This window comes from Saccostrea cucullata, unplaced genomic scaffold, assembly GCF_032062105.1.
Source record: "Saccostrea cucullata isolate Sc308-1 unplaced genomic scaffold, CSIRO_AGI_Scuc_v1 ctg7948, whole genome shotgun sequence".
Taxonomy (NCBI): Eukaryota; Metazoa; Mollusca; class Bivalvia; order Ostreida; family Ostreidae; genus Saccostrea; species Saccostrea cuccullata.
This window is the reverse complement of record NW_026931489.1, coordinates 1-25,793: the sequence shown is the minus strand read 5'-3', so window position 1 is coordinate 25,793 and position 25,793 is coordinate 1. Positions and strand designations below refer to the sequence as shown.

Here is a 25,793-nt window from a genome sequence, read left to right as displayed (position 1 = left end):
TATGGTATTATGCAAAAAAAAAACAACTAGATACATGTTTGATGTATTAATTATCTTAATTCAAGCAATTATTCAAAATCCAATTCAAAAATATAGTTTACTTATCAAACATGTCACATTTCATGTACAATAATATATTCATGTACATAGTTGTATATTTGACTCCAGAAGGTTTATTTTTGAGCACGACTTTTGGCATTTGGCTGTTTTAAATACCAGAGGCACTGTCTGTGTAATACAAATATCAACCTGACTTTTTCCTAGATTCTAGCACTAGTACATAAATATTTAGTTTTTCTTTAAGGTAGTTTTAAAGCTTCCTTACATATTTGCTTTTGTGTGTTAAACATGCCCTTTCTGATAAAATTATGCCTCATTAAAATCAGATGACATGAAGATCTTGCACAGAGTTTTTTTTTTCTATCAAAACATAATGATTTTATATTCAGTGTGGAAGCTTTGGTATAACTATGGTAGCTTTCTACATTTCTTGGAGTTCTATGATTAGAAGACATTGATTCCTTGGTGTAAAGTGACCACTACTGGACATAGTGGACATCATTAGTGCTCACTTCTTCATTATCCTGGTTTACTGGTGTAGTGCCAGACATAGTTCCATAGGAAGCAGCCAATCGGCTAGCACCATTCTCTGAAGGCGGGGCATTATCATCCAATAGAACTCCAGCAACAAAAGGCTGAAATAAGATGCAATAATCATTATCACTCTAAACTATGTATATCTTTCTTTTCTTTCTTTTTTTTTTTTTTTTTACATACAACTGATTTTTACAAATTTTGAGATGACTTGATATCAAAGCCAGAATTTCAACTGAATGGTGACCAAAAGTAAAGCACTTACTCTATCTGTAGAATCGGGTGTACTGGCTCCTTGCTCTTGTTCCACAAAGTGCTGCAATGATATGTAATGGAATGATGTTCATTTCAAAATAACTTACTGAACTAATGCTGTATACTGATCCAAACTGGACATTCAGAATTGTATTCGACTCATAAAATTACTATATTTTCTAAGAAATCAATTTACCAAAAAATTTGACCTCAGAATTCATCAGTCACAAAGTACAAATAGAAAATGACCTTTCAGCTATGTCAGTTATGTCAGTCATGTCTCCCTGATGTACATTAACCAGACTCATGCTAAAAGACAACATATCACCTTCTTTGACCCAGTCACTAAAACAGTAACCCTATAAGCCTCCTTTTACTAGCTGCAAACGTTTACTTAACAAGACCAACAAAGATGTGGCAACATACCCTCAGACAAACATCATTATGCTACATGAGTACATACAAAGGTGTTATCTCATGCATAAAGAACATAGTTTGCCATGGATTTCAATGTTATTGTACATTGTTCATAACATTTTCTCCAAAATTTATACATTGTAGTTTAAAAAAAAAACAGTCAAATCCTATTATCTCAAATTCAATGGGATTGAGGGAAAAACTTTTCGATATGCAAAACAAGGGTTAGAAATATAGAGTGTTTTAAAAATACACAGATATACTGATCAATTCAATTCTATGAGGTTAAAGTTCAACTCATAAATAGGCATAAGCCATATTAGTTTTTCTATTTTCTACATCAGTACTGGAGTATGTAAACCCCTTACATTTGTTACATTTGATGGCAGCTATAGCTTGTTTCTGTGGCTGCAGTATACAGATATACCTTATGTTGTTCTTTTTGTTTATATTTTATTTCATTGAATGTGCATATGTGTTTATTTCATGACAAATACCCATATGGCAGACAAAGTAACTCTTTTCCTTGAGGACTGTATTAAACTTTAAAACCTTGAATTTGATGACCTTTCACTCAAGCAGATTGCTATTTTCTGTATGACACTGTAACTACTGTTATACAGTTAGTTGGTTTTCTGTATGTCACTACTGTTATACAGTTGGTTTTCTGTATGTCACTATTGTTATACAGTTGATTTTCTGTATGTCACTACTGTTATACAATTGGTTTTCTGTATGTCACTATTGTTATACAGTTGGTTTTCTGTAGTTGGTTTTCTGTATGTCACTATTGTTATACAGTTGGTTTTCTGTATGTCACTTCTGTTATACAGTTGGTTTTCTGTATGTCACTTCTGTTATACAGTTGGTTTTCTGTATGTCACTTCTGTTATACAGTTGGTTTTCTGTATGTACGAGGGGTTATCAAAAAGTTCGTGGACTAGCGCCATAAAATTAAAACCGCTTAAGGTACATCAATGAATTTTGAAATATCTAGTTAGCATCATCTTTTCTATCTAAAGAATAAACCATAAATCAAAAATTTTATTTTTTAATAAATTAGTAATGTTTTTGTAAGCAATGGTATGTCCAGGCAGCGCAACCTCGAACACGACGTTTTTGCGACCTATGTGTAACTGAGAAAAAAACTCTCTTGATATGAACATTTGACATCCAAAAATCCTGTTAATTCAGGTATGTGTCGGGACACATTTTCTCCATAAAATATGAAATTTTCACTTTATTTTGTAAGTTCTATGAAATTTTATCGTAAATTTTACATGGAAAGTCCAAATAAATGAGGCCTTGAAAATGACGTCAAAAGGGGGGAGGAGTTTCTTTTTCCAACATTCAATCAAGTTTTGCCCCTGAAAAAATGGTATAGACCTAAGAAATGTTTTAACTGGCTACAGAGAAATAATATGCATCCAGAATACTTGTCTTTTAATGTCAAAATATATTCAGAGAGAAAAGGGATACACAGTTAATGTCGATTTGTAGTCAAGGTGTGAAAAATCAATCACGACAAAAAATAACGTTGATCATGTGTTGTAGATATTGAACTCTTAAAAGCAAAGTATACTGGCACAATCAAGCGAAGATCTCTCCAAATGTTTTAATCCATATGGAATATTATATTTATTGAAAGCCACTGTTTATGACATTGTAAAGTCATAAAAACAAGACGGGTTGAAGTTCTTACTCAGCTCCAGGAAATCTCATCCAAAAAAGTGCATGAGGTAGAAGAAGAGGACATTGAAATAAACAATGACGTTGTCGGACGTCATGAAAATAAACGATGACAGCGCCGAGTGATCATATAATGCCGTTTTTATTTTATAATAATTTGGCAAATAATGAACGTATCAAGCCAACATTTTCAACATTTCTTTATTTTTTGTTGTTTTATGTTCCATATAAATTTTGAAAGCACAGACTACATAGTACTAATTTTATAGCCTCAGTCCACGAACTTTTTGATAACCCCTCGTAACTATTGTTATACAGTTGGTTTCCTGTATGTCACTATTGTTATACAGTTGGTTTTCTGTATGTCACTTCTGTTATACAGTTGGTTTTCTGTATGTCACTTCTGTTATACAGTTGGTTTTCTGTATGTCACTTCTGTTATACAGTTGGTTTTCTGTATGTCACTATTGTTATACAGTTGGTTTTCTGTATGTCACTTCTGTTTTACAGTTGGTTTTTTGTATGTAACTATTGTTATACAGTTGGTTTTCTGTATGTCACTATTGTTACACAGTTGGTTTTCTGTATGTCACTATTGTTATACAGTTGGTTTCCTACCTTTTCTTCACAATTATCCTCCGTGTTCTGACAATGCAGTGGACAAAAAAGGAGGAAAGTTATAAATATCACAATATAACAGAGGCCACAAAGACAAAAGCTGTCAACAGGGTACTATGACCAGTAACACAATGACCAAAGCTTATAATCAATAGGGTACTATAGAGGACGCCACAATGATACAACAGAGAAGCAACACGAGGAGCAGGGTACCAGTTTACTGTGGGAAGGGGTGGATATACTGAATACCAACCCACCTGAACATTGCTATCCAAGGAATCAACCAAAAACATCAACTATCAATGTATGTTGTGTAAATTCATATAAAAAGTGTCTACAATAACATGATGTCATTTGCCAAATTGAATGTTTATGATGCTATATTATGATACCTTGAGTTATGAAGAAAAAAAGACAAGACAAAACCCATATGTGAAGTGCTGCTTAATTCTAACAAATGTATATAATGATATACATAGCTTACTAGTCTAGATACTTGAGATGGAGAATTTTTTCAGACCAGCTACACATTTGCTTTTTTTAGAATCTCAGCTGAGATTTAAACTCTCAATATCGAAATCTAACTGGGATTTTTGAACTTTTGAACCTGGCATAAACATACACAACATTGAAATACCCCCTCTCCCACTACATCCCCCCAATACTACCCCCCCCCTACTAGGTCCAACAGGTCATGACAAGTAGAAGATAGAATAAACAATAATTTAATGTGAAATCCCCTATGTTGGAGTTTTACAACTTTCATTTTTCTTCTGAAACCTGTCTAAATTAGTTAGATCTGAAAATTCTATTAAGATAGCAGAGCTTGGTATACAGTGTTAGTGCCATTACTTCATTAGATACATATTTCAGCATCATGCTCAAGCTTAATGCCAATGTAGCTGAGGAATATCAGCAGCATTCCTCGAGTGCACATAATCAAGTGTTGAGGAACTTACATCTGGAGAATCAATTGAGGGAGAATTTTGTGACCTAGCATTTGATTCCTTGGGATGATCTTTCTGTACAATTAAAATTTCGAAAATATAGCTTACTTCTGTCTTAAATAAAGAGATGTTAAATACAGTTGTTTTGTTGATAAATATCACAAGTTAGCCATGATCTGTTGTACAAGTAAAAGAGGCATAGACCAACATATTAAATTATAAGCAATTAAGCAACAAACACAATCTCTTAAGATTACAAAAAAAATCTTTTTTATATATTAATGCATAGTTTGTTTTAAAAAGGAACACAACATTCATGCCTTTATTTTCATTCCTCTACTTGACATAAAGTAAATACATTTGTATTGGGTTCGTGCACATTAAGTTTTCAGATCATTCATTTATATTTTACACAAGGAAATTCTTTATTTTATTTATGCACATTATTCTTTAATTTTTAGTGATATATTGATGCTTTTAAAAGTGTTAAAAGTGCTTTTTCATTCAAATGCCACATGATGATTCCTTACAGAGTTATTGCCCTTACCATATATTTTCTGGTGGCTGAAGACAGATTTTTAAACCATCCAAAGAAGGCGCGGCCGACGAACATAACAATGGAGATAAAGAGGGCCACCGAGGAGAAGACAAAAACTGGGTTTACAGCCTCTGTAAACAGAATAATTACAGCTCTAATTACTCACTGTAAACAAAGTATTTACAGCCTAATTACTGACTGTAAACAAAATATTTATAGCTTTAATTACTGATTGTAAACAAAATATTAATACTCTAGTTACTAACTGTCAACAGAATATTTATAGCTCTCATTACTCACTGTAAACAGAAATGGTGATTCTATAATTACTCACACAGTAAACAATAACTATATATTAACAGTTCTAATAACTCAATAAACAAAACAGTATGTATAGAGTTTCTTGATCCTAACATAAATGGTACATCTACAGTTCTAATTAGTAAATTAAAAAAAATTATAATCTACAGCCCTAATTACTTAGTAAATAGACGTGATGCATTTACAACTCTGATTTCTCTGTAAAGATCAACAATACATTTATAGTTCTGGTTCCTCAGTATGTGAGATATATATAAATATTTACAATTGCAAATGTTTTCCTTTATATAACACTAATGAAAGCAATACGTATCTATAACTGTATAAATAAGGGAACAGGGTCAAGAGGTCATAGATGTGTGTATGGATAAATGTTCAATGTAATTTCTCAGAGATGTCATAAAGGACCGACGCGCGTTCTGTGGATTACATACATGCTCTTGGGTTTGAAAAATACTGCATTTCACATGTTAAAAGTCACAATCAGGCAAATATAAAGTATGAATTAGTAACAAATGTAAAAATAAGTAATAAGGTATCATATTAAAACATTTGGGCTTTATAATGAATTTGATCTCGTACCAACCCCGTATTTATAGCCCGATAGATGTTTTAAATGATACCTTATTTCTTAAATCAATCTAGAATGGAAAAGTTTATTTATAATTTACATGTGCAGAACAGGTATAGGTATATAAACTTCTTTGGTATATATTTAGTCTCAGGTTTTTTAAGGACATTTTACACAATATACCAGTCCAATTAATCCAGTCACATACAGGACTTGATTAAAGAAATAGTAGCACTGGTACAGTGTATACATGCAGACAGTTAAGATAACTAATTTGTCTAATTATTGTTCATTTTTAAGCATACAAATATATCTCAATAACTAGAGCAAAGCTCGTTGCAAAGCAACGAGTAGGTCTTCCGTCCTGTTTGACCGGAAGTAGCTTTCATTTTTAACAAATATGAGAAATAACGCCTAAAATGCTTTGAATCCTCTAAAGCTATGTTAATTAATGCAAAAATGAGCCATTATTGCTACTTCCGGTTTGACCGGAAGTGACGACGACGCAGGAAAATTAATTTTTAAGCTCCCAGAGACATATGTTACCCAAAAACATGTCAAAAATGGCAAAAATATGCCTTTTCCGACTACTTCCGGTTTGGCCGGAAGTGACAACGCTGGACGTAATTTGACGACTCTATTTGATTAAGCTTGACATTTTCAACTACTTTGCTTCTTTGATGTATAACAAATTCTCAATACTTTTTGAGATATCTGGAAAAAACTTCTGGCCCCTCTAGATCCCTTAATTTAGGGGTCAGCCCCTTTTCCGACATATCTTTTGAAAGTTCTTCTAATTCTGCACAAATTATGTTCTATATATTTTAACAAAATATTTTTAGTTTAGAAGATAAAAAGCAAAATATGAGTAATTTTTGGTTCTTTTAAGCGTTCTAATTTTTGACCCCTATATAGCGCCATTTTGAATAGAGAAATCGAAAAACAAAAACCGATGTGCACAACTTCAATCCTTCTATTATCTAAAATCAGTAGAATTTCTGCTCCAGCTTTAGCCGTCTCTGAGCCTTTGTCTGGAAACGAAAGCCTATAAATTTTCGTTTAAAGGGAAATATCTCAAAACCGGAAGTGACTTTTTGAAATTTTAGTCAGCATTCTGATAGAGTTTATTAACGTCTATAACCTCTGAAAATTTGAGCGAAATCTGTTGAGAAATGAGTGAGATATGAGGCTTCAAAGTTTCGGTCTAGGAAGCAGAAGAAAAAAAAGAATAATAATCTTTACCAACAGAATCAGTAGAAGGTCTTCCGTTGGAAACGGAAGACCTTAAAAACTGTTAGAACCTTAGAGACTGAAAATCAACAACCACCGATAAAAAGATACTAAAAGTAAAGAATAAAAGAGAGACAGAAGACGAGACAAATACATGTAAAAAAAAAAACATTTGTAATTAATATTAGACATTACCCTGCATTTGGTTCCAATAGTACTCTAAATACTTTTGAAATCACTCTTTCCTATTTTTACTACCCATTATTTATTGATTATTACCCCCCCCCCAATGGAAACATGACTTTATCTCTTAATTACTACAAAGTTACTATATTTGTTTACACCAAGTGTCTCATATCTACATAAAACTACAAACCTTTCAAGATAAAATTGAAAACATAAAAAGTTAACAGATGACAGCTAGACAATGGACAGACACTTAAAAATAGCTCATTTGACCTAAATGGAAAGAAACAATGATAGAGACCCACAGGTCAGTTTATCCCTTACAGATTTAAAATGTGCTTCCCTCAAGAATGCCTAGATATATTTCGAAGCAATGTACAAGAATGCTATAATTAATAAGCAATTTATCAGCTTTCACCAATACAGTAGGCAAGTATATGTTAAAGTTAAACTTCACCAGATAATATGCTACATTAAATTTAGTAATTTACTACATTCCATTGCACGACTTACCATAAACTATATCTGCAATATGATGCAATTTCATCAAAACACTTAACAAACAAAACAAAAAAAAACACTGATATAAAGCACCAACAAACCACAAAAACTGCCCTCTTCAAATTTTTAATTCTAATTTCATACCCAGTGTACAATAATTACCTGATCTGAGAGCCGTGAAGAAGACAACATTGAACTGTAGAAGTATGGTGGCTATGATGACAAAGTTAATGGCCGTGTAATGAATCTTCTTGTTTATCTTTGAGGGTTTGTAGGCAAAGTAAATGTTATATCTGTCTACTGCATGCTTCAGAATCATGTACACCCAACCTGAAGTAAAAAGGATCCATGTCTCAGGTCACAACAAAGACAAGATGAAACTTCGTCATTGTTAATTTTGACATTAATTTTATGTACTTCAAGTGTCACTTTGTTGTTATTATATGTCTACTCAACACTTGAAGCAGTCAAGTTCATGTCAGGCAAAACCTGATAATTAAATACTTTTAAGTCTTTTGATAAGGGGTAAAGAACTTACCAAAAGGAACTACCAGTGGACACAGAAGACTGTAGGCCATAAGTACAGCAAACACACACAACATCCAGGCATACTGTATACCATACTGAAACTCCCACAGCACAGACTGAAGAGGAAAATCAGGCATCATTAGTCAGTGAAATTTAACTTTTTATTCATTTTTGCTTAAAATCATGTCCAGTTGTCAACTGTTCCTACAGTTTGAGTAGAGAATAAGAAATGCACACTCTTTATGAATCAGGAAGAAATGTACATTTCTAAACCACCTCTAGTGCATTGATCTCGTAAATTTCATGAAATTCATGTGGAAAGAACACACAGTGAGATACCAACACTATTTCCCCATGAATTTCATGCAAGATACACATAGAAAATCCTTTCAAGTTCTTTTCACATGGAACATACTTGTATGTCTCAACAAAGACAAATAAAAAAAAAAGCAAAAAACAAGGTCAGGGAAACACCAGGCGGAGCAATAATTTCTTTTATGGAAAGTTAACAATTTTGTAACAAGAGGCCCACGGGCCTTATAGGTCACCTGAGTATGATGTAACAACTTTCCAGCGATTGTATTTGGTTCGTGTTTTAATCCAAAAGCCATGAAATTCACAAATTTTGAAGAAGGCACCATTGCTTATCAAAGGGCAGATTTCAAAGCATTAATTTATTTTTAGTCAAAGTACCCCCCTGGTACCCCTGACCCAGTGTCCCTGAAAGTATCTATTTTGAAAGAGGCCCCTTTCTTCATTATAAGGCCAGCATTTTTTTTTTGTTTAGGTTTAGTTATGAACATGAGAATAAAAAAGTCCCAAAGGAGAAGGAAATCAAAATTTTTTTTGATAAATCAATTATTAACATTTGTACATTCTTTTTTTTATGCTATTATAATATGCTCCTTACCACTGGACACATAATGCTTACAAACAGGAAAGTAAAACATTGCTTATTTCATCATCTGCCAGTTTGGGCCAGTTATATAAATTTTGTGATGTTGGTCAAAATATATTTTAAAAAATCAATTCTTTAAAAGTCTTTCAATATATCTTCATTTTTTTTAATATGTGTTAGGTGAATGTGTAGACAATAACAATCTGACATTGTTCTAAAATTTAATCCTATCATAAAACAGACAGGGGGTATTGCGGGTGTAGGGTGAACATTTTTTCAATCAAGTGTAAAATAATTTTTCTGGCTGATACAAATGATACTACATGCCTGTATATATTTGTATATTCTTCCCTTAACAATTTCTTCCTCAAATGGTCTGAACTTCTCCCATAGATTTATTCATTACATCTGATGCATAAGCAACCCTTTTCTGAAGAATGATGCTTAGACTGTAAGCTATAACAGAGACCTAAACAATGTCGCTGGCAATATGCAACAGCTACCACGGGCAGTTTAAAACCTGGGGGAGGAATATAATTTACAGACAGATACTTTTGAAACGAATACATAATTATCTCACCAGCATGTCATTGTGCAACAAAGTCGTCAGCATTTTATTTGTCCTTTGAACACGTGAAACTTTTTGAATGGCACTCGTATCGATGAATTTTACACTAAACCAAGCTATCTTTCAGATCTCGCTTTATTTACCCGCCGTTTCCAATCTCTCACCAGAGGGCGCGCTCTGCTTACACCTCTGTTGTCGTCTAAAAAGTAGCGCGGGTTGTCAAATAATTATTTGTCGACAAAAATTGTTAGACATTGATTGTTTTGTATGATTTCTCAATGATGTTACGTGTTTTAAGCTCTCTGGTAGTAAATATTTCCTGACTTTTGTCTCCTTGGTTTCAAAATGAAAATATGTGTAAAAATTCAGAACAAAATAGTGCCGTATATATTGAAGCTATTTTAATATATATATAAATTTTGAAAGAACAAAAGAAGTGCTACAGATTGATATTTCTAATTTCATTTAAGAAAAAATACCAACTTGGTGGAAATCTATAATTTATTTACGTTTTACAAGATTCTTGTAATTTAGACGATAACAGAGATGTTGGAGCGGAGCGTTAAAACGCCCTCTGGTGAGAGATTGCCGCCGTTTCATCTTAAAACCGGAAGTGCGAGTTCGTAAATGTGAAATCTCGATCCCGACTCAAATTTGACATCGGAAAGAAAAAAATTGTTTTATTTTTTTCTGAACATTCAAAACCTTGAGCGGAGGGTTTGTAAAACTGAAAATAAAATAAATCCTGGCCTTAAATATGTAATTAGATCATTAGCATATTAACCAGGATGCTCAAAGAATTCATGCATTTCACTATATAATCATTAGAGCCCCACCCTAAAACAAGAACCCCTGACCCTGGGGCCATAAAATTCACAATTTTGGTAGAGGCACTCTTGCTCATCATAACTATGTACTTAGTTAGTTTATTTAATACCCAGGAGCAGAGGAGAAGATTTTCAAAGAATTCATGTATTTTCACTATATATAATCAATAGAGCCCCTCCCTAACACCAGAACCCCTGACCCTGGGGCCATAAAATTCACAATTTTGGTAGAGGCACTCTTGCTCATCATAACTATGTACTTAGTTGGTTTATTTAATACCCAGGAGCAGAGAAGAAGATTTTCAAAGAAATAATGCATTTTCACTACCTACTTATTTAGCCCCGCCCTAGCACTAGAACCCCTGACCCCAGGGGCATGAATTTTACAATTTTGGTAGAGGACTCATTGCTGATTACAATCATGCAAACAGTTTCACTGCTTGATGTCCAGGAGTAAAGAAGAATATTTTTAAAGATTGCATTAATTTTAGTGGTTTTGGCCCCACCCCTCAGGCCCCAGGGGGGCAGGGATCATGAAATTCACAATTTTTGTTCCCCTTTACCCATAGATGCTTTGTGCCAAATTTGGTTGAAATTGGTTCAGTGGTTGCAGAGAAGAAGCTGAAAATGTTCAAATGTTAACGCACGACGCACGACGGACGACGACGGACAAAAACAGATAGCAATAGGTCACCTGAGTTTACTCAGGTGACCTAACAAGGAGAAAGACCTACCTTCCTGACAGCTGTTTTCTCAGCAGCAGAGTGAGCCAGTAACAACTTGAGACCGTACATGAAGAGTTCAGAAAATCGAATTAATTCTAAAGCTGTCCCAATAAAAGCTGCAGTTATCACATAGTTAACAAAGAAAGCGCCATGTCCTGCTAAAAATATACACCTGCAAAGACAAAGATCATCAAGCTTAAAAGCTGTATGTGTAAGTAGCAGAATTCCGCAATGGAGCGACAACTCATTCATTTCAAATAATTATGCAATAGTATTAGAAAACTATAGAGGTACTGTTTGCAATGAGCTCACTAAATGATACTCCCGCCTCCCATATGAATATAATGGCAGTGTCAATGTTTTGCTGTGGTAAACCCAAATATGTGTCGTATGGAACGCCGTCACTGCCTTATAGCAGAACAAAACAACTGCACTGCGTCAACCTTCAATTACATTATGTCAACTCCATATGACAGTTACTCACTCAACTATTACATTGTGTTAACCTTCTATTACATTATGTCAACTCTACATGATATTAACTCATACTACTATAGCATTGTGTGAACTTTCCTTTACATTATGTCAACTCTTTATGACAATTGCTCACACTACTATTGCATTGTGTGAACTTTCCTATACATAATGTCAACTCCATATGACAGTTATTCACACTACTATTACATTGTGACAACCTTTGGTTTCATTATGTCAACTCTTTATGACATTTACTCCCACTATTATTTTATTGTGTCAACCTTCCATTACATTATGTCAACTCTTTATGACATTTACTCACACTACTATTGCGTTGTGTCAACCTTCCATTATATTATGTCAACTCTTTATGACATTAACCCACACTACTACTGCATTGTGTCAACCTTCCATTATATTGTGTCGATTCTTTATGATATTATCCCACACTACTATTGCATCGTGTAAACCTTCCTTTACATTATGTCAACACTTTATGACATTTACACATTCTTGCATTTTGTTATGTTTACTGTTCATGACATTTAATTAAACAACAATTACATTGTGTTAACCTATCATTACATTATGTCAATTCTTTATGATATTAACTCACACTACTACATTATGTCGATTCACTATTACGTTATGCGAACACGGGTATCCTCGGCCTTTATATGAGCATACCGTATTTTCCGCAATCGGCAATCCTCGGCTGACTCCGCTACGTTCCATTCAAACGTTATGTGCGAGGTACGAGTCATCCAAGGAATTCCGATTGTATTTTCCACGTTCCGAGAGCACTAAAATTGGCGGGAGAGAAAATTACCGTAGAAGAAATCTCAGCGATTTGGGAATGGCATCTTTAAATAAAAATTTTAAGCGACAAAGGATTGACAATCTTGAAACGTGCAAAGCCTTAATACTGCGACTGTGAATTAAAGTCACGTCGAAATTCAATGGCGTTTACTTTAATCTGATAATTAAATAAATCAAATATTATGAGTCGTGCAGTAATTTTTTTTCTTTTTATTTTGAATTGTTGTTTGTTTATTTATTTATTTTTTTTTTTTTTGGATAAAAGTCTTAAACTTCTGATCTTACTAAGAACATTGTCATAATTTTTTTTTATCAGTCTTGAACTTTCCTTTTTTTTAAAAGTGTAAACACATCGTATAACACACGTGCACTGGTGGGTTGGGGGGAGGGAGAAATCCCGCCCTACCATCTTTAGTGACCAAAATCTACATGTACAAAAAATTAATACATTTATTGGTTTTACTTTGTAGGACATTGCATTAGTTTCACATTAAGTTTAGCTGAATTAAGTTGAAAACTTTTTTTTATAAAACTATAAAGCCTGAGAGCTTCTCTGCTTTCCCCCTTGGTCTCCAACCATAAACCGTCCCCCTTCAGGCTTGGACAATTTTTTTTGGTTCAAGATTCTCATATCCGCTACTGATATGTGTTCATGCATGCTTACTAAGGCATATTCAATTGATTTAGATGAGGGATTGGTAGATTTTTGTAATAGAATTCTGGCCCGGAATAGTTGAAAAAATTACTAATTCCAGTGCGTGACGTATCATCTTTTTCGAAAGGAGGGGGGGGGGGGGGGGGGGGTAGCCAGAAAAAAATATTCGCCCGAAAAAAAAAACTTGAGAAGCCAAAAAAAAAAAAATTGTCTACTCCAAGCCCGAAAATCCTATTTCGGGGAGGGGGGTCCAACTTCGATCAGTCCTAATTTTTTTGTCAGATATACTACATTACCCTCAGTGGACTATACTTCAACAAAAAGTGGGGGTGGGGGCTGTACTTTCAATGAACATTACATTTTCTATTGTAAAGTTATGTTTGGGAAAAGAGGGGGGTTGATATTTTGTGCCTCTAATTCTTCCGTATCAATCAGGAGCCCCCCCCCCCCGTCTTTCCAGTCATAAAAACACCGTCGTCAACATTCATGTTATACCAGATATACAGCTTTGAGATAATGTAAATGTATTTTTACATCAGGTAATGCACTTTTGGAATCAACATGATAAAGAGTTAACACAATATAAAGATATTTTAAGATCACATAAGAAAGAGTTGACATACTCAGTAACGTAATTATATATCCACATCACGGAATTGAGTTTTGATATAATGTGATAAAGTGTTGATATAATATAAAGATATGTTCACATAATGTCATATACTTTTTACACCACGTAATAAAGCACTGACATAAAGGTAAGATGTGTTCACCTCACATCATGATGCTCTCGCCGTAAAATAAAGATAAAACCCATATCATGTAATAATGCTTTGATATAATAAAAATATACACTCTCGAAAAGGAATGGATTTTTGACTTCATGTAATGATAAGTTTAATTATAAAACACAATTCACTTGACCTAATGCAATTTTGACCTCTCATATTAAAGAAATGAAATGATGTAAAGAAACATTCATTTCACGTAATAAAGTTTTAACACAATGTAAACACATTATCGCTTCACATAATGAATTTTCGACTTCAAGTTATGAAGTGCTGACATAATGAAAGGATGTATTTACTTCATGTAATGCAGCATTGACATGATGTAAAGATATTTTTACATAATCTCATAAAGAATTGACATAACGTAAAGATATGTTCACATCACGTAATGAAAAATTGACATAATAAATGCATAGTTGTATGCTATAAGACAGTGTTGGCGTTCCATAAATGATTATTCACAGCATTGTGGTAAGTTTCTCTCTCTCTCTCTCTCTCTCTCTCTCTCTCTCTCTCTCTCTCTCTCTCTCTCTCTCTCTCTCCAAACTTACTTCCAACGGAAATTTGAGTCTCTATCCAGGACAAACCACTGAATTAAAGCCTTGGTACTACAACATAAAATAAGTATACAAATTCACTATCTTCTAAACTTAGGTATAAAAAAAAAGGAAATACATTTCAACTTCAGTATCTTGAACAAGAATATTCAGAATACCATAGCTTCTGCTATATTTTTAATCCCTTTAATGAAAAGTAATTAAGCTGTATTTTACCTCGTTAATCCTAGTGAGGGAAGGATAAGTACCATCAGAATCAGGAATATAAAGGACTTGACCATTATAGCATGGTGCTCAGCAGTTCTATAACAAACAGGAATATTATTCGACATATAGACCACTTACAATAGTTTTCTCCCTTGAAAAGTTTTTTTTTATCCACTCTCCCCTTATACAAGCACACAAAATAAATCTGTCAATTAACAGGAGTATAAATATTCACAACTGAATATTAAGAATGTTTACCTAGTCCAGTGTCCTATAAATGTGGAGTCAGAGTAGTACACCACATTGGGCAGTAATGCTGAGAATGTCCACAGCAGCAAGGTGGGCAAGAACTGGATCAACAGTGGACTCTGGAAACCAAAGTAAAAATCTCTAATGATCAAAGTCCACAGCTTGAAAAAAGGATTTTAATAGTGCATTGCATGATGGGGTATCAGCATGCAGAATTTTTTTTTTTCTTTTGGAATTCTAAGGTAGTCAGAAAATTATCCAGTTCTAGGAAATCTCAATTTTATTACCCTGGTATTTGACTTTTGAAAACTGGAGATCATCAAATTTTGTGAGTCAACCTTATTTCACAAGTTCCAAATTTGGTATTTATAAGGCTAAGCAAGACAAATTTTTCACGAATGCAGGTTTTTGCTGTATGCTTATAGAAAAAAATTTCGCAAGCAGTTCCTGATAACACAAAAATAAAATTTTTTACAAATAAAAAGTGCTTTGCAGTTTATCAAAAATTGAAAACGGGAATGTTTTTTTTGAGTACACATGTACTCAAATTATCCATCATATACATTGTAATATACAGTCTAAATGGGAAATGCGCATGGTGGAAGAGACTAGATTACTTGCAGAGAAGAGTAAATGTAGTGTTCATACATGTAAATTGATAACATAATTCTTTGACAAGCCACTTGACCTAGCTGGGAATTTAAGATAAGGCTAAATGCTGCAAAATTATGCATACAATTGCAGTGCAAAATCATGTAAATGTTAGTAAAGTTCAATTTCTTTATATAATTATATATTTTATACATTGTCTTCAAGAAAATATGTTTTCTTACAAATCATTCTTTCAAATCATTATAAAAAAAAAAATAGAATAAAGAGTGACTAATATTTGATACATAAGAGCATTATTCGATACCTATTATTATGGTAAAAAGTACTTAATAAATTAAATGATGATTTCATTTTAAACAAACGTTACTCCTCAAAAGCATTGTATTACACAGAATCATTAGAAAGCATGCAATCCAATACCATGAACTCGTCCTTATAAGTGAAAAGCTTTATAAAGTTTGTATTGCACGAACTTTCATGAAAACATAAAATATCATAAAGCATAAATTAACAAAAAGCTTACAATTTTATTTATCTGAAATGAAAATACATAACTCAAATAAATATAGCAGAAAAGAATGTAATTGTTACAACATTTAATTGATAGACAGCTTGTATTTAGCTTTATACAGTTTAAGAAATAAGAGGGCCATGGACCAAAATGCTTACCTGGGTCAAATAAGAAGTGCTGTTCTTAAGATGCTTTTAAAATTTTTTTACACTATATTCTCAAGTCATATTCTGATCCCATAATGTGGCCCCCAACCCCCAAGGTGCATATACCTAACACCAGGGCCCATTTGATTTTAAACAAACTTGAATCCACTTCACTGGAGAATGTTTGCATTTAAATTAGGGATAGCAATTTGTAACCGGTTAATTGGTTAATCGGTCAGAACGATGCTAATCGGTTAGAAAATCCACAATCAGTTAGTCGGAAAAAATAAAATATATGTAAATTTGAGCAAAGTTTCCTTAAAATCCCTTCTGTTTTTTTTTTCTTTTTTAGAAAGAAAAGCACTGCATAGATTTTTATTTAGTGTTTTTTACACATCTTATAATTAAGAATATTTGGAGGTAATTATACTGTAGATCACTTAATTTTCGCGACACCTTATTTTCGCGAGATAGTCATTGACTCTTTATTAGCGAGACAAAATTTTCACGAATCTTCGCGAGAATACTGTCTCGCGTAATTACGCGAAAATAAAGCTCTCGCGAATAAAAAGTGATTTACAGTACCTCTCCAGATTGAGATCGCAGGGTAACTGGTCAATTCGTAAAGTGTTCATTACTGTTTTATAACATCATGCCGTTACCCAAATAGTCCTGTGTTTTTTTTTAATGATATTAAAAACATCACCGTTAAGCACTTTTAATTATAGTATGTCTATATTTTGCCGTTATCTATTAAATTATATTATTATAAAGAACGTTGTAAATTGTAAATAAAGTGAGAGTTCAGACAAAGTTCTGATTATGGTGACAATGCAAAATTATCTGCGTAGGAAAATTATCCTTGTCTGATTTCTCAAGCAAGATTCATGGTTTTCTTAATTTTTTCTTGTCTTTCGAAATTGAAATAAAATATACTCTTATGTACATAAAATAATAAACAGAATGTAACTTCTAAGTTCTTTTAAGCTTTTTTGTGTATATGAAAAGAAAATGTCAAAATGTATATCTTGATACAACGAACCGGTTAATCGGTCAGAACGTTTTGTGGTTAAGTGAGTAGCAATTCTGAAATCTATTGCCATCCCTAATTTAAATATTGGTGAATATTTAGAAAGCATGAAATCTAAACTTGTTATGGATTAAAATGATTTCACTTAATTTAAATTATCCCACTCTACAGCTGGATTTCCCCTTTATAAGTGGATATTTTCATCAGTATTCATATTTTATCACAATCACTTACCCTTACTTACTAGAACAGTTCCTTTAAAGCCTGAAGATACTTATATTTTAATGTAAATATGTATAGTACTAACATGTTCCTCCAGAGGTTTGAGGTACTCCAGTTGGTTGAGGGTGTTGATGATGATTAGAGGAGTGGTGAAGAAGAAAAGGATGACGACAAGGATGACATTGACGATGATAGCCATCATCCACCACTTCCAGCGTGACTTAGAAATGTTTTCCCTACAATCATTTGTAGTCAGTATGTAACTTCTCTATCATTTTTAAACAATATCTTCTACTTCCATTGGATTGACTGAACATATATGTATATAACTATTGAGCATTACCAGTAAATATTTTCTGGGGAGGGGGCATAGTGAACACTCCAGTTCCATACCCCCAGCTTCTGGTTGAGGGAGGAGTTCTGGGGGTTACTGCTGCCTTTGCAGGTGCCCTCAAAATCACTCCTCACCCTGAAACAAAACATAATGCCCTTCAGAATAAATCATCAAAAAGCCAAAGATTCACAAATCTGAGAATAAGCTGAGCTACACTGCCTTTACTACATTATAATACTGTGACCTTGCAGCCATTAGGTCAGTGTAGAAGGTGACAAAGGCTATCCCCGCTGGATCCTGATAAGCAGTCACCTTCTCTTTCTCACACTTTTCCCGGTATTTTTTGGCCACTGATTCATAATGCTCAATGGCATCCACCTAAATATAGAATCAAGATTAGTACTGGCATCCACTGTTCTATGTATGTAGCATTTAGATAGTACCTAAAATTATGGTGAAAGTGTTTATCATAGTAATTATAAAAGATCATCAAATTATAAACTTGTACATGTTTCTTGATTTCTAACAGATATCTAAGACATCAGACACAATAAAAGTATCCCTGACCTCTTTGCACCCACAGGCAGCACAGCAGCAGCAACACTGTCCACAGGTGACCGGCGTCATGGTTGGACGAATTCCTGTCTTCTCAAACTCAATCTTAGAATTTTTTAAAGCTTCCTCTGCTACCCTCCTAAAATTACAGTAAACGATACTTAAAAGACTTGGTCACAATTTCAGCTTTGATTCTATTTGCATGTTCTGAATTCTTACCTATTTTCATCCAGTTTCACTAACTCTGCGATGTTGTAGGCAAACTGGACATCAACCACACTCGCCTCGGGGTATGCTTCCCTGAAAAGGCAGATAATTCATTATATTAAATCACTCACTACCATTGTGTTGACTATTTATGTTTAGCAATTGTCCTTCACGTGCTCAGATTTTTTTTTTTGTTTAGTTTAGTTTGTCCTAACCACTTATTGGTTTTCAAGAGCACAAAATGCTTAATATGGTATAAATCTTATATCATTAAGAGTCTGCAATTTTAAATGAGGTACACTTCTGGCAAACAAGGCAATTAGTACAAGAATATCCAATATTTCATATTTGAACTTTGATTTCCAAGTATGACAGTGACCCAAGATGACAACAGTATCACCAAGATCAGATCACCTGGTTTACTTCTAACACTCTGGAAGATGACAATTGACAAAATCCTACTTACTCAAAATGCTGGGTGATCTGGTTTTTGTAGCACTGGTTTTTAGGGATCCCTGAGATCATCAGTGTCCTTGACACCTGCTCATCCTCCTGATACTGAAGATTAACGCGGAAATGTCGCATCAGACCGACCAATAAAATCAGGAAGGCCACGGCTAGGACAGCATGGACCCACAGCAGCGGAGAACTGGAAATGATACAGGAAATTAGGATCAAATAAGCTAATTCATGATTTTAGCATTTTGAAAGAATTTCATAAAATTTCTAATTTTACCAAAAAATTTGGAAACACTATCAAAATCCAGAACCAATACAAGATTTTGTATCTGAATATTGTCTAATAACCAAAATATTTAATCTTATGGAAACACTACAAACTTTTGTTGAACTAAAGATTTACTGTCATTCATTTCCTTTTATATAACTTTTTGCAGGTCTTCTTAAGGACATTGGCAACGTTTCTGGTTTTCGTATAGAATTTTTCAAAATTTTTTGAACAGGTTTAATGGTACCAAACATGTTCAATTCAGGTCCTTTTTACCCATCAAGCCAGCCTTCCTTTAACGATTTTGTCAAATCAATGTTTTTACAATTTTCAATGCATTTCCTATGTAAAATGTTGATAAAATGGGCCTATATTATTTTTAACCATACGTTTTCTCTAAAACCCATTTATTTCATAAGGTTTATACATAAAACACATTGTTGAAACCTTATTTCCGATGACATGCATATAATTTGGCTGAAAATGCGAATATTGAAACAAAACACAGAAATACCAGCACTGTTCTTTAATTTTGAGTTACTTCCCTTTTCTGTAATAACATCTAATCAATATTCATAATAATCAAGAGAGTGGTTGTTTGTTTCTATTCTATAATTTACTTAATTGAAAACGAACTGTCAAAAACATTTTTGCAAGGATTTATAGTAACTTTTTAATGGTACATCATTCACATAACCTATGGAATCGTTCTCATTCGGTCCACCTAGCTATCAACACTTTCAGCATAATTATTTCACACCTTTGCACTTCCCAGCAATCATTTACCTATTCTAAATGACGACCTGTTAACTGTCTGCCCCCTCAACACAATGTAAACAAACCCATCGCTGCTTTTCTTTTATTACTGTAGAGTTGAATATATCCGATAAAAACACACACGTGCTTTTGTTTACCTCTCAGTCTGTTGCATATGCTTTCTTTGTTTTCAGCGCCTAGAGAATTCCATACGGGAGATCACTCTCAATGACTTTTTTTCATAAGTAAAAAAACCTGGGTATAAACCTTTTTTCTCCGGAAACCCTTCGTTGCCAATGACCTTAATTAAGATAACTTACTCTGGATCTAAATTTCCAATGGTTGTATGCCCAAAATCTGTTGCATTTCCAACTACAAAATACAAAATAGCATTCTTGATATTTTTAACTTTTTTTGCAACAAGTATTTTAAGCATGCAACAAAGAATGATGTTATTGATTCAATCACAAGTCTTGAATACCAAAAGATGGATAGAAATACGACACAAATGTTCTTAACTTGGTTCACAGAACTTAAGAATACCTGATCCCCAACCCCTTTACCACGATTATATGAGTACTTACTGTTGTTACCGGAGAAGTTGACAGGTACAATGATGACAACAGAGAGCACCATCACTATTGTGGTGTAAATAATCAGGTAACGCTGGAACGACAAATACTGAATGGCATCCTGTCCACTCTTCTTTAAGATGTCTGAATCTCTACAGAGCAAACATGTTTTAGGGCTTAATATGTATCATACTCTGGCCATTACGGTCTGTATTTTGAATTATTTGTATCAATTCAGTAAAATCATATATTAACTTTTCATATTGGACATCCACTTAATCTATTCATACATTACATTGTAAAGTTTTTCTGGGTCTATGTCCACAAGCATTTGGGGGTTGTGTAAAAGGCAATAGACTTTAAAGAAATTTAAGTCTTCAAGTTTGTAAAGAAATGTGATGCCATCTTGATAAATTTTTAGAAGGGATATCCCTAAACAATCCATGAATAAACCTATGCCAGTGTGAAGGATTTTAGTTTCAGGAAGTTTGAGTGTTATCATTTGTATCAGGAACTACTGTCTAAACTGTTCACATCATTTGTCTTGTGCATATTTTTCCGTCAGATGCCTGGATTCATGACTTACTTGACTCTGAAGAAAGCTGGGATCCAGGAACAGATATTCTGAAATCATAAAACAAGCACTCCATTACATTACCCCTCTACATATGAAGCTCTGCTGGTGATTGTCTTTTCATGTGATAATGGTGATTTATTGTTAGCTTGGTCAATACGTCTGACAATGATTTCATGTTATTGATTCATTACATTCAACAGATGGTTTGTTTAATTCACTCTTAACAAGGCTCCTTGATTTGAAGTGAGCAACAAAACACCTCAAGCAATCGTCAAGAAATAATAAAAGTAATCATTTGATATGTTGCTGATGCAAGCAATTTCAGTTTTATTCTTTAACGTCACTCCATTGTTCACCTTTAGAAATATTCTTGTCTTTTATGAAATCATTTAAATGCATAACAGCTGTGGTCTTCATTCAAACTGTAAAATAATGTAACCGTGATTTTTTTTTTTTTAGATATATGGAATTTTTGTCTGTGAATCCATTCCTAAGGGTATGAATAATGAGTTTTTTGAGAACAATGATTTATGTACAATGTTACGCATTTAATACCATTTCTAGCAGAATACCAAGCCTCATTTTGCTTAAAAGATAATGTTTCCCCAAAAATATTCAGATGCAATAGCAGTCCCCCATATCTCAGGGCTTAAATTAACTTTATCATTTACAATTATTTGATCTCCCCACCAGTTAACACCTTCTAGAGGCACTTGAATACATTATGTATACTCAGTGTGTCATATTTATGTACTAAGTGATTTGATCCAACCCCCCCCCCCTTCTATAAAGGACTGATTGACCCGATGGATACATACACTGTCAATGTTTATGTAAGTGATTTGATTCCCCCCCCCTTCTATAAGTGACTGATTGCCCCGATGGATACATACACTGTCATGTTTATGTATGTGATTTTATCCCCCCTTCTATAAGTGACTGATTGACCCGATGGATACATACACTGTCATGTTTATGTATGTGATTTTATCCCCCCCCCCTTCTATAATTGACTGATTGACCTGATGGATACATACACTGTCATGTTTATGTATGTGAGCATCCAAAGATTCCACTGACCCCTGGGTTTTGTTTTTGTTGTCATCGTCATGGTCACCATAAAACAGGGAGGTCCACCTAAAACAGAGACCAATCAGCACATCATACTTAATCAAGACAAACAGTATCCAAACAGCTATCTTATCATCCAATATTCATCTCTATCTACAAGAAGTTATAAAAAATAAAGGAATAAAATAACAAAAATTTATCTATAACTTTCTGTCTATCATATTTTGCAATATTTTATTTAATGCAGTTTGCATTTATGACTTAATTCTCCTTTCAAATATCTTTTAATGAGCATATGCAGTGATATATGTTTCAGAGGAAATAAATATATTACTTGATGATGCAGCTCTGAACTATTTTGTCAGGACAATAATTAAATCATACAATGAAAAAGAAATGAAACCAAAGACCATATTTCCCCCTGTTTGGTATAGCCAGACTATGACATATGGCTATGAGTGCATGCTTCTATGATGTACCAACCATAATCCCTCTAAAATGCCAATTCTAATACTGTCTGCAGACAGCATATTAAAAAAATCAAGGATGCGAGAGCCTTGAATTTGTCACCAAAATCAATACACCATTATTTAATATTCATAGCAGTCAAACCCAAGACTTAATCTGCCATTTAGACGATGGCTTGGTTCAATGTACCGACATCTGACAAAATCTTACATGATTCTCAAGATTCTAAAACCAGTTAGTCTATCTAAGCATGATTAAGTGCTATATAAAAGAAACAAGAGGCCTATGGCCTATATAGGTCACCTGAGTATATGTATCATTTACGTTCCATGTTTACAATCCACAGGCACCTGACGTTACTTATTTTTCTTTTAATAAAAAAAAATATACACATATATACCTAATAATATTTTTTTTTTATTAAAAGAAAAATAAGTAACGTCAGGTGCCTGTGTTTCAATCATATTCATGATCTTTTTTTCCCTAGATGAATCAGAATAATAGAAAATTAAAAAAAACAAAAAACCAAGACCTTGTCTTCTCTTTAAGTATTTTGTGATATTTCATGTCAATCTTATTAATTAATCATCAGTGGTTCTGATGTCATCTTTCTCAAAACAAAAAAAGCTTAATTGAGCATGATTGTAAAACTAATTGGAAATCTAATGGATTTTCAATTGCCAAAAAAAAAAAAATCTGCCTGTCTGTTTTATCTGGGGAAGCTTCCATAATAAGATGATTTATACATTGTGGCTCTACTGTTCTTGAAAAGATCAATAAAGAGTTCCTGAAAATCTCAAAATCGTGTGAAGTATCCTCATGGGATTTTTAACGTGTTTATACTTGATTACACTGAAAAAAAATCAGCATTCTTTTTTTCTAATTTATTAAAGAATAAAGGATGCATATTTCGTATATAATAACGGTGAAAGCTCAATACAATGTACTGGAAAAGGCTGAGTACTTATTGTTATGAGCAAGATGTTCAATACAGTTTATGCAACGATATAGTACCGGTAATAATGAATCTTATGTTTCTAGACTGATAGAATTTTGTTATTTTACCGGTCAGAAGATTTTAACCCACAAAACCTGCATGCATGATGTAAACAATGCCCTCTAAGCAGTGTGAAAAATGAAAAATGTCCCATCTTGTACATAATGCCACTTTGGTTCTACTGTAAGAATGATGATTTCATTAAGAACTCTGCATATTGGCTATTTTAAGTGCAGCATACCAAGAGCTTTGATTAGAAGTCAAGCACCATATGTCTAGCAGTTAGCATTTAGTAGATTAATACATGTAAATAATGGGACATTAAAGGAATAAAGGGTAATATAGTCAGGGGAAGAAAGCAGTGATTATTACACATTGTATTGGCTGTTGGTTGTCAAATTTGCACTGAAAAAAAAGAGAGAATTAATAAAGAAAATTTTTATATACATATCACATTAAAAATTATTCTTGTGAAAGCTGTCTTAGTTGCTCTGTTAGAAAAAATTCTGCAAGAAATTGATGCATATTCATATTAATAAAGGTCAGTTTTTTATAATTTAACTTTGATTAATTAGAAACTTTATTTATTATTAAAAGAACAGCAGCTAGTATTATGATTTCTGTTTAACAACCCTTTACAATTATAAAAGCATTAGAGCAGCAGATGTACAGAGAATTAAGCTATTAAAAGCCTCAGGGAAGTGATCAGTGACGATCTATTGGATGGCTAGTGTTTTATTTCTATCGATGTTTTTCCTGTTTCTATAACATCTATCCCTCTAGATACTCCTTATATAATGATACAGATATACCCCCGAGAATATCAGCTGGCGTTTTATTTTTATACTGATGCCATTCCCGGTCTATAAACTATTCCTCTTCCCCAACACTCCTATGGACTAAAAATGCCCCCAAAAATCAATACTCTGATAAAAATCGTAATTAGAGGTGCTGCCTAAATATTAATTACTAAGGGGACAAAATTTCAGGTGCATTAACCACTTTAATATCCCTTTTGCAATGGCCTAGTACTTTCTCATATACATGTACTCGGTACTTGATACGTGTCAATAAAATTATCTAAAATAATGATATTTTATAAAATGTTTCAATGTCCATGAATAACCATACACAAGTTTGTTTTTTTTTTTAACTTTTTTTTTATTTTTGCCCTTACATGCTTGAAAACAATTTGCCCCATTTTAATTTGCCCAGACAAATTTTCGTCTTCTCTTTGATTTTCAGTTTGTACATTCCGGAAATATTTCTTTTTTTTTTACTAGTCGGCCTGGTTTACCAATGGGAAAAATAATTTATATATATTGACCAATTTTCCAAATGGCTAGAAATATTTCAGAATTTTTTCCCTTACTTTTCACTTTTAATTTGGTTATGTAAAGAGTTTAATTGAAAAACCTATCCCATAAATATTTATTGCATTCCCCAAACGTCCAACTTAAATGTATAATTGTATACATAAATCTAATGACTAAATTCATTACTAGGCTACTGTCAATTCTCTGAATAGTTTTACTCATTGCACGTTCAGTGTAAATACCAGTGGAATATCTATAATGTAACAGCTGTCTGTACATAAAACTTTCAATTTAATTTACTCTGTAATTAATCAAAGCATGAATTTCACACTAAGATATTAAATCCCTAAGCCTTAGCATCTTATACACACTATCTGGCATAGTTACAGTGAAGCCTGAATCTGATGCACCTACTTTTCCTCTGTTCTGCTGACTAGAGCAATCCTTCCGTAGTCCCAGGCAAACTTCCTCAACACCGCGAACAACAAGATGAGCAGCTAGATAAACCAACATAAAATACAAAT

At 33.3% G+C, this 25,793-nt stretch overlaps 1 protein-coding gene across 1 annotated transcript; it reads right to left on the bottom strand.

Moving 5' to 3' along the window:
* Positions 1–87: 87 nt before the first annotated feature.
* Positions 88–25,763, bottom strand: LOC134232754 (CSC1-like protein 2; the record flags this gene model as incomplete). The annotated part of the gene is made up of 23 exons (XM_062714737.1): positions 88–695; positions 860–910; positions 4,533–4,595; positions 5,068–5,189; positions 7,880–7,891; positions 8,030–8,197; positions 8,406–8,511; positions 11,423–11,585; positions 14,707–14,763; positions 14,929–15,015; positions 15,178–15,287; positions 17,775–17,925; positions 18,033–18,158; positions 18,268–18,401; positions 18,591–18,717; positions 18,798–18,878; positions 19,252–19,434; positions 20,589–20,640; positions 20,853–20,992; positions 21,427–21,464; positions 22,455–22,554; positions 24,326–24,358; positions 25,684–25,763. Coding segments are annotated over 23 exons (2,340 nt in total), but the record flags the coding sequence as incomplete, so codon positions are not given.
* Positions 25,764–25,793: the final 30 nt, after the last annotated feature.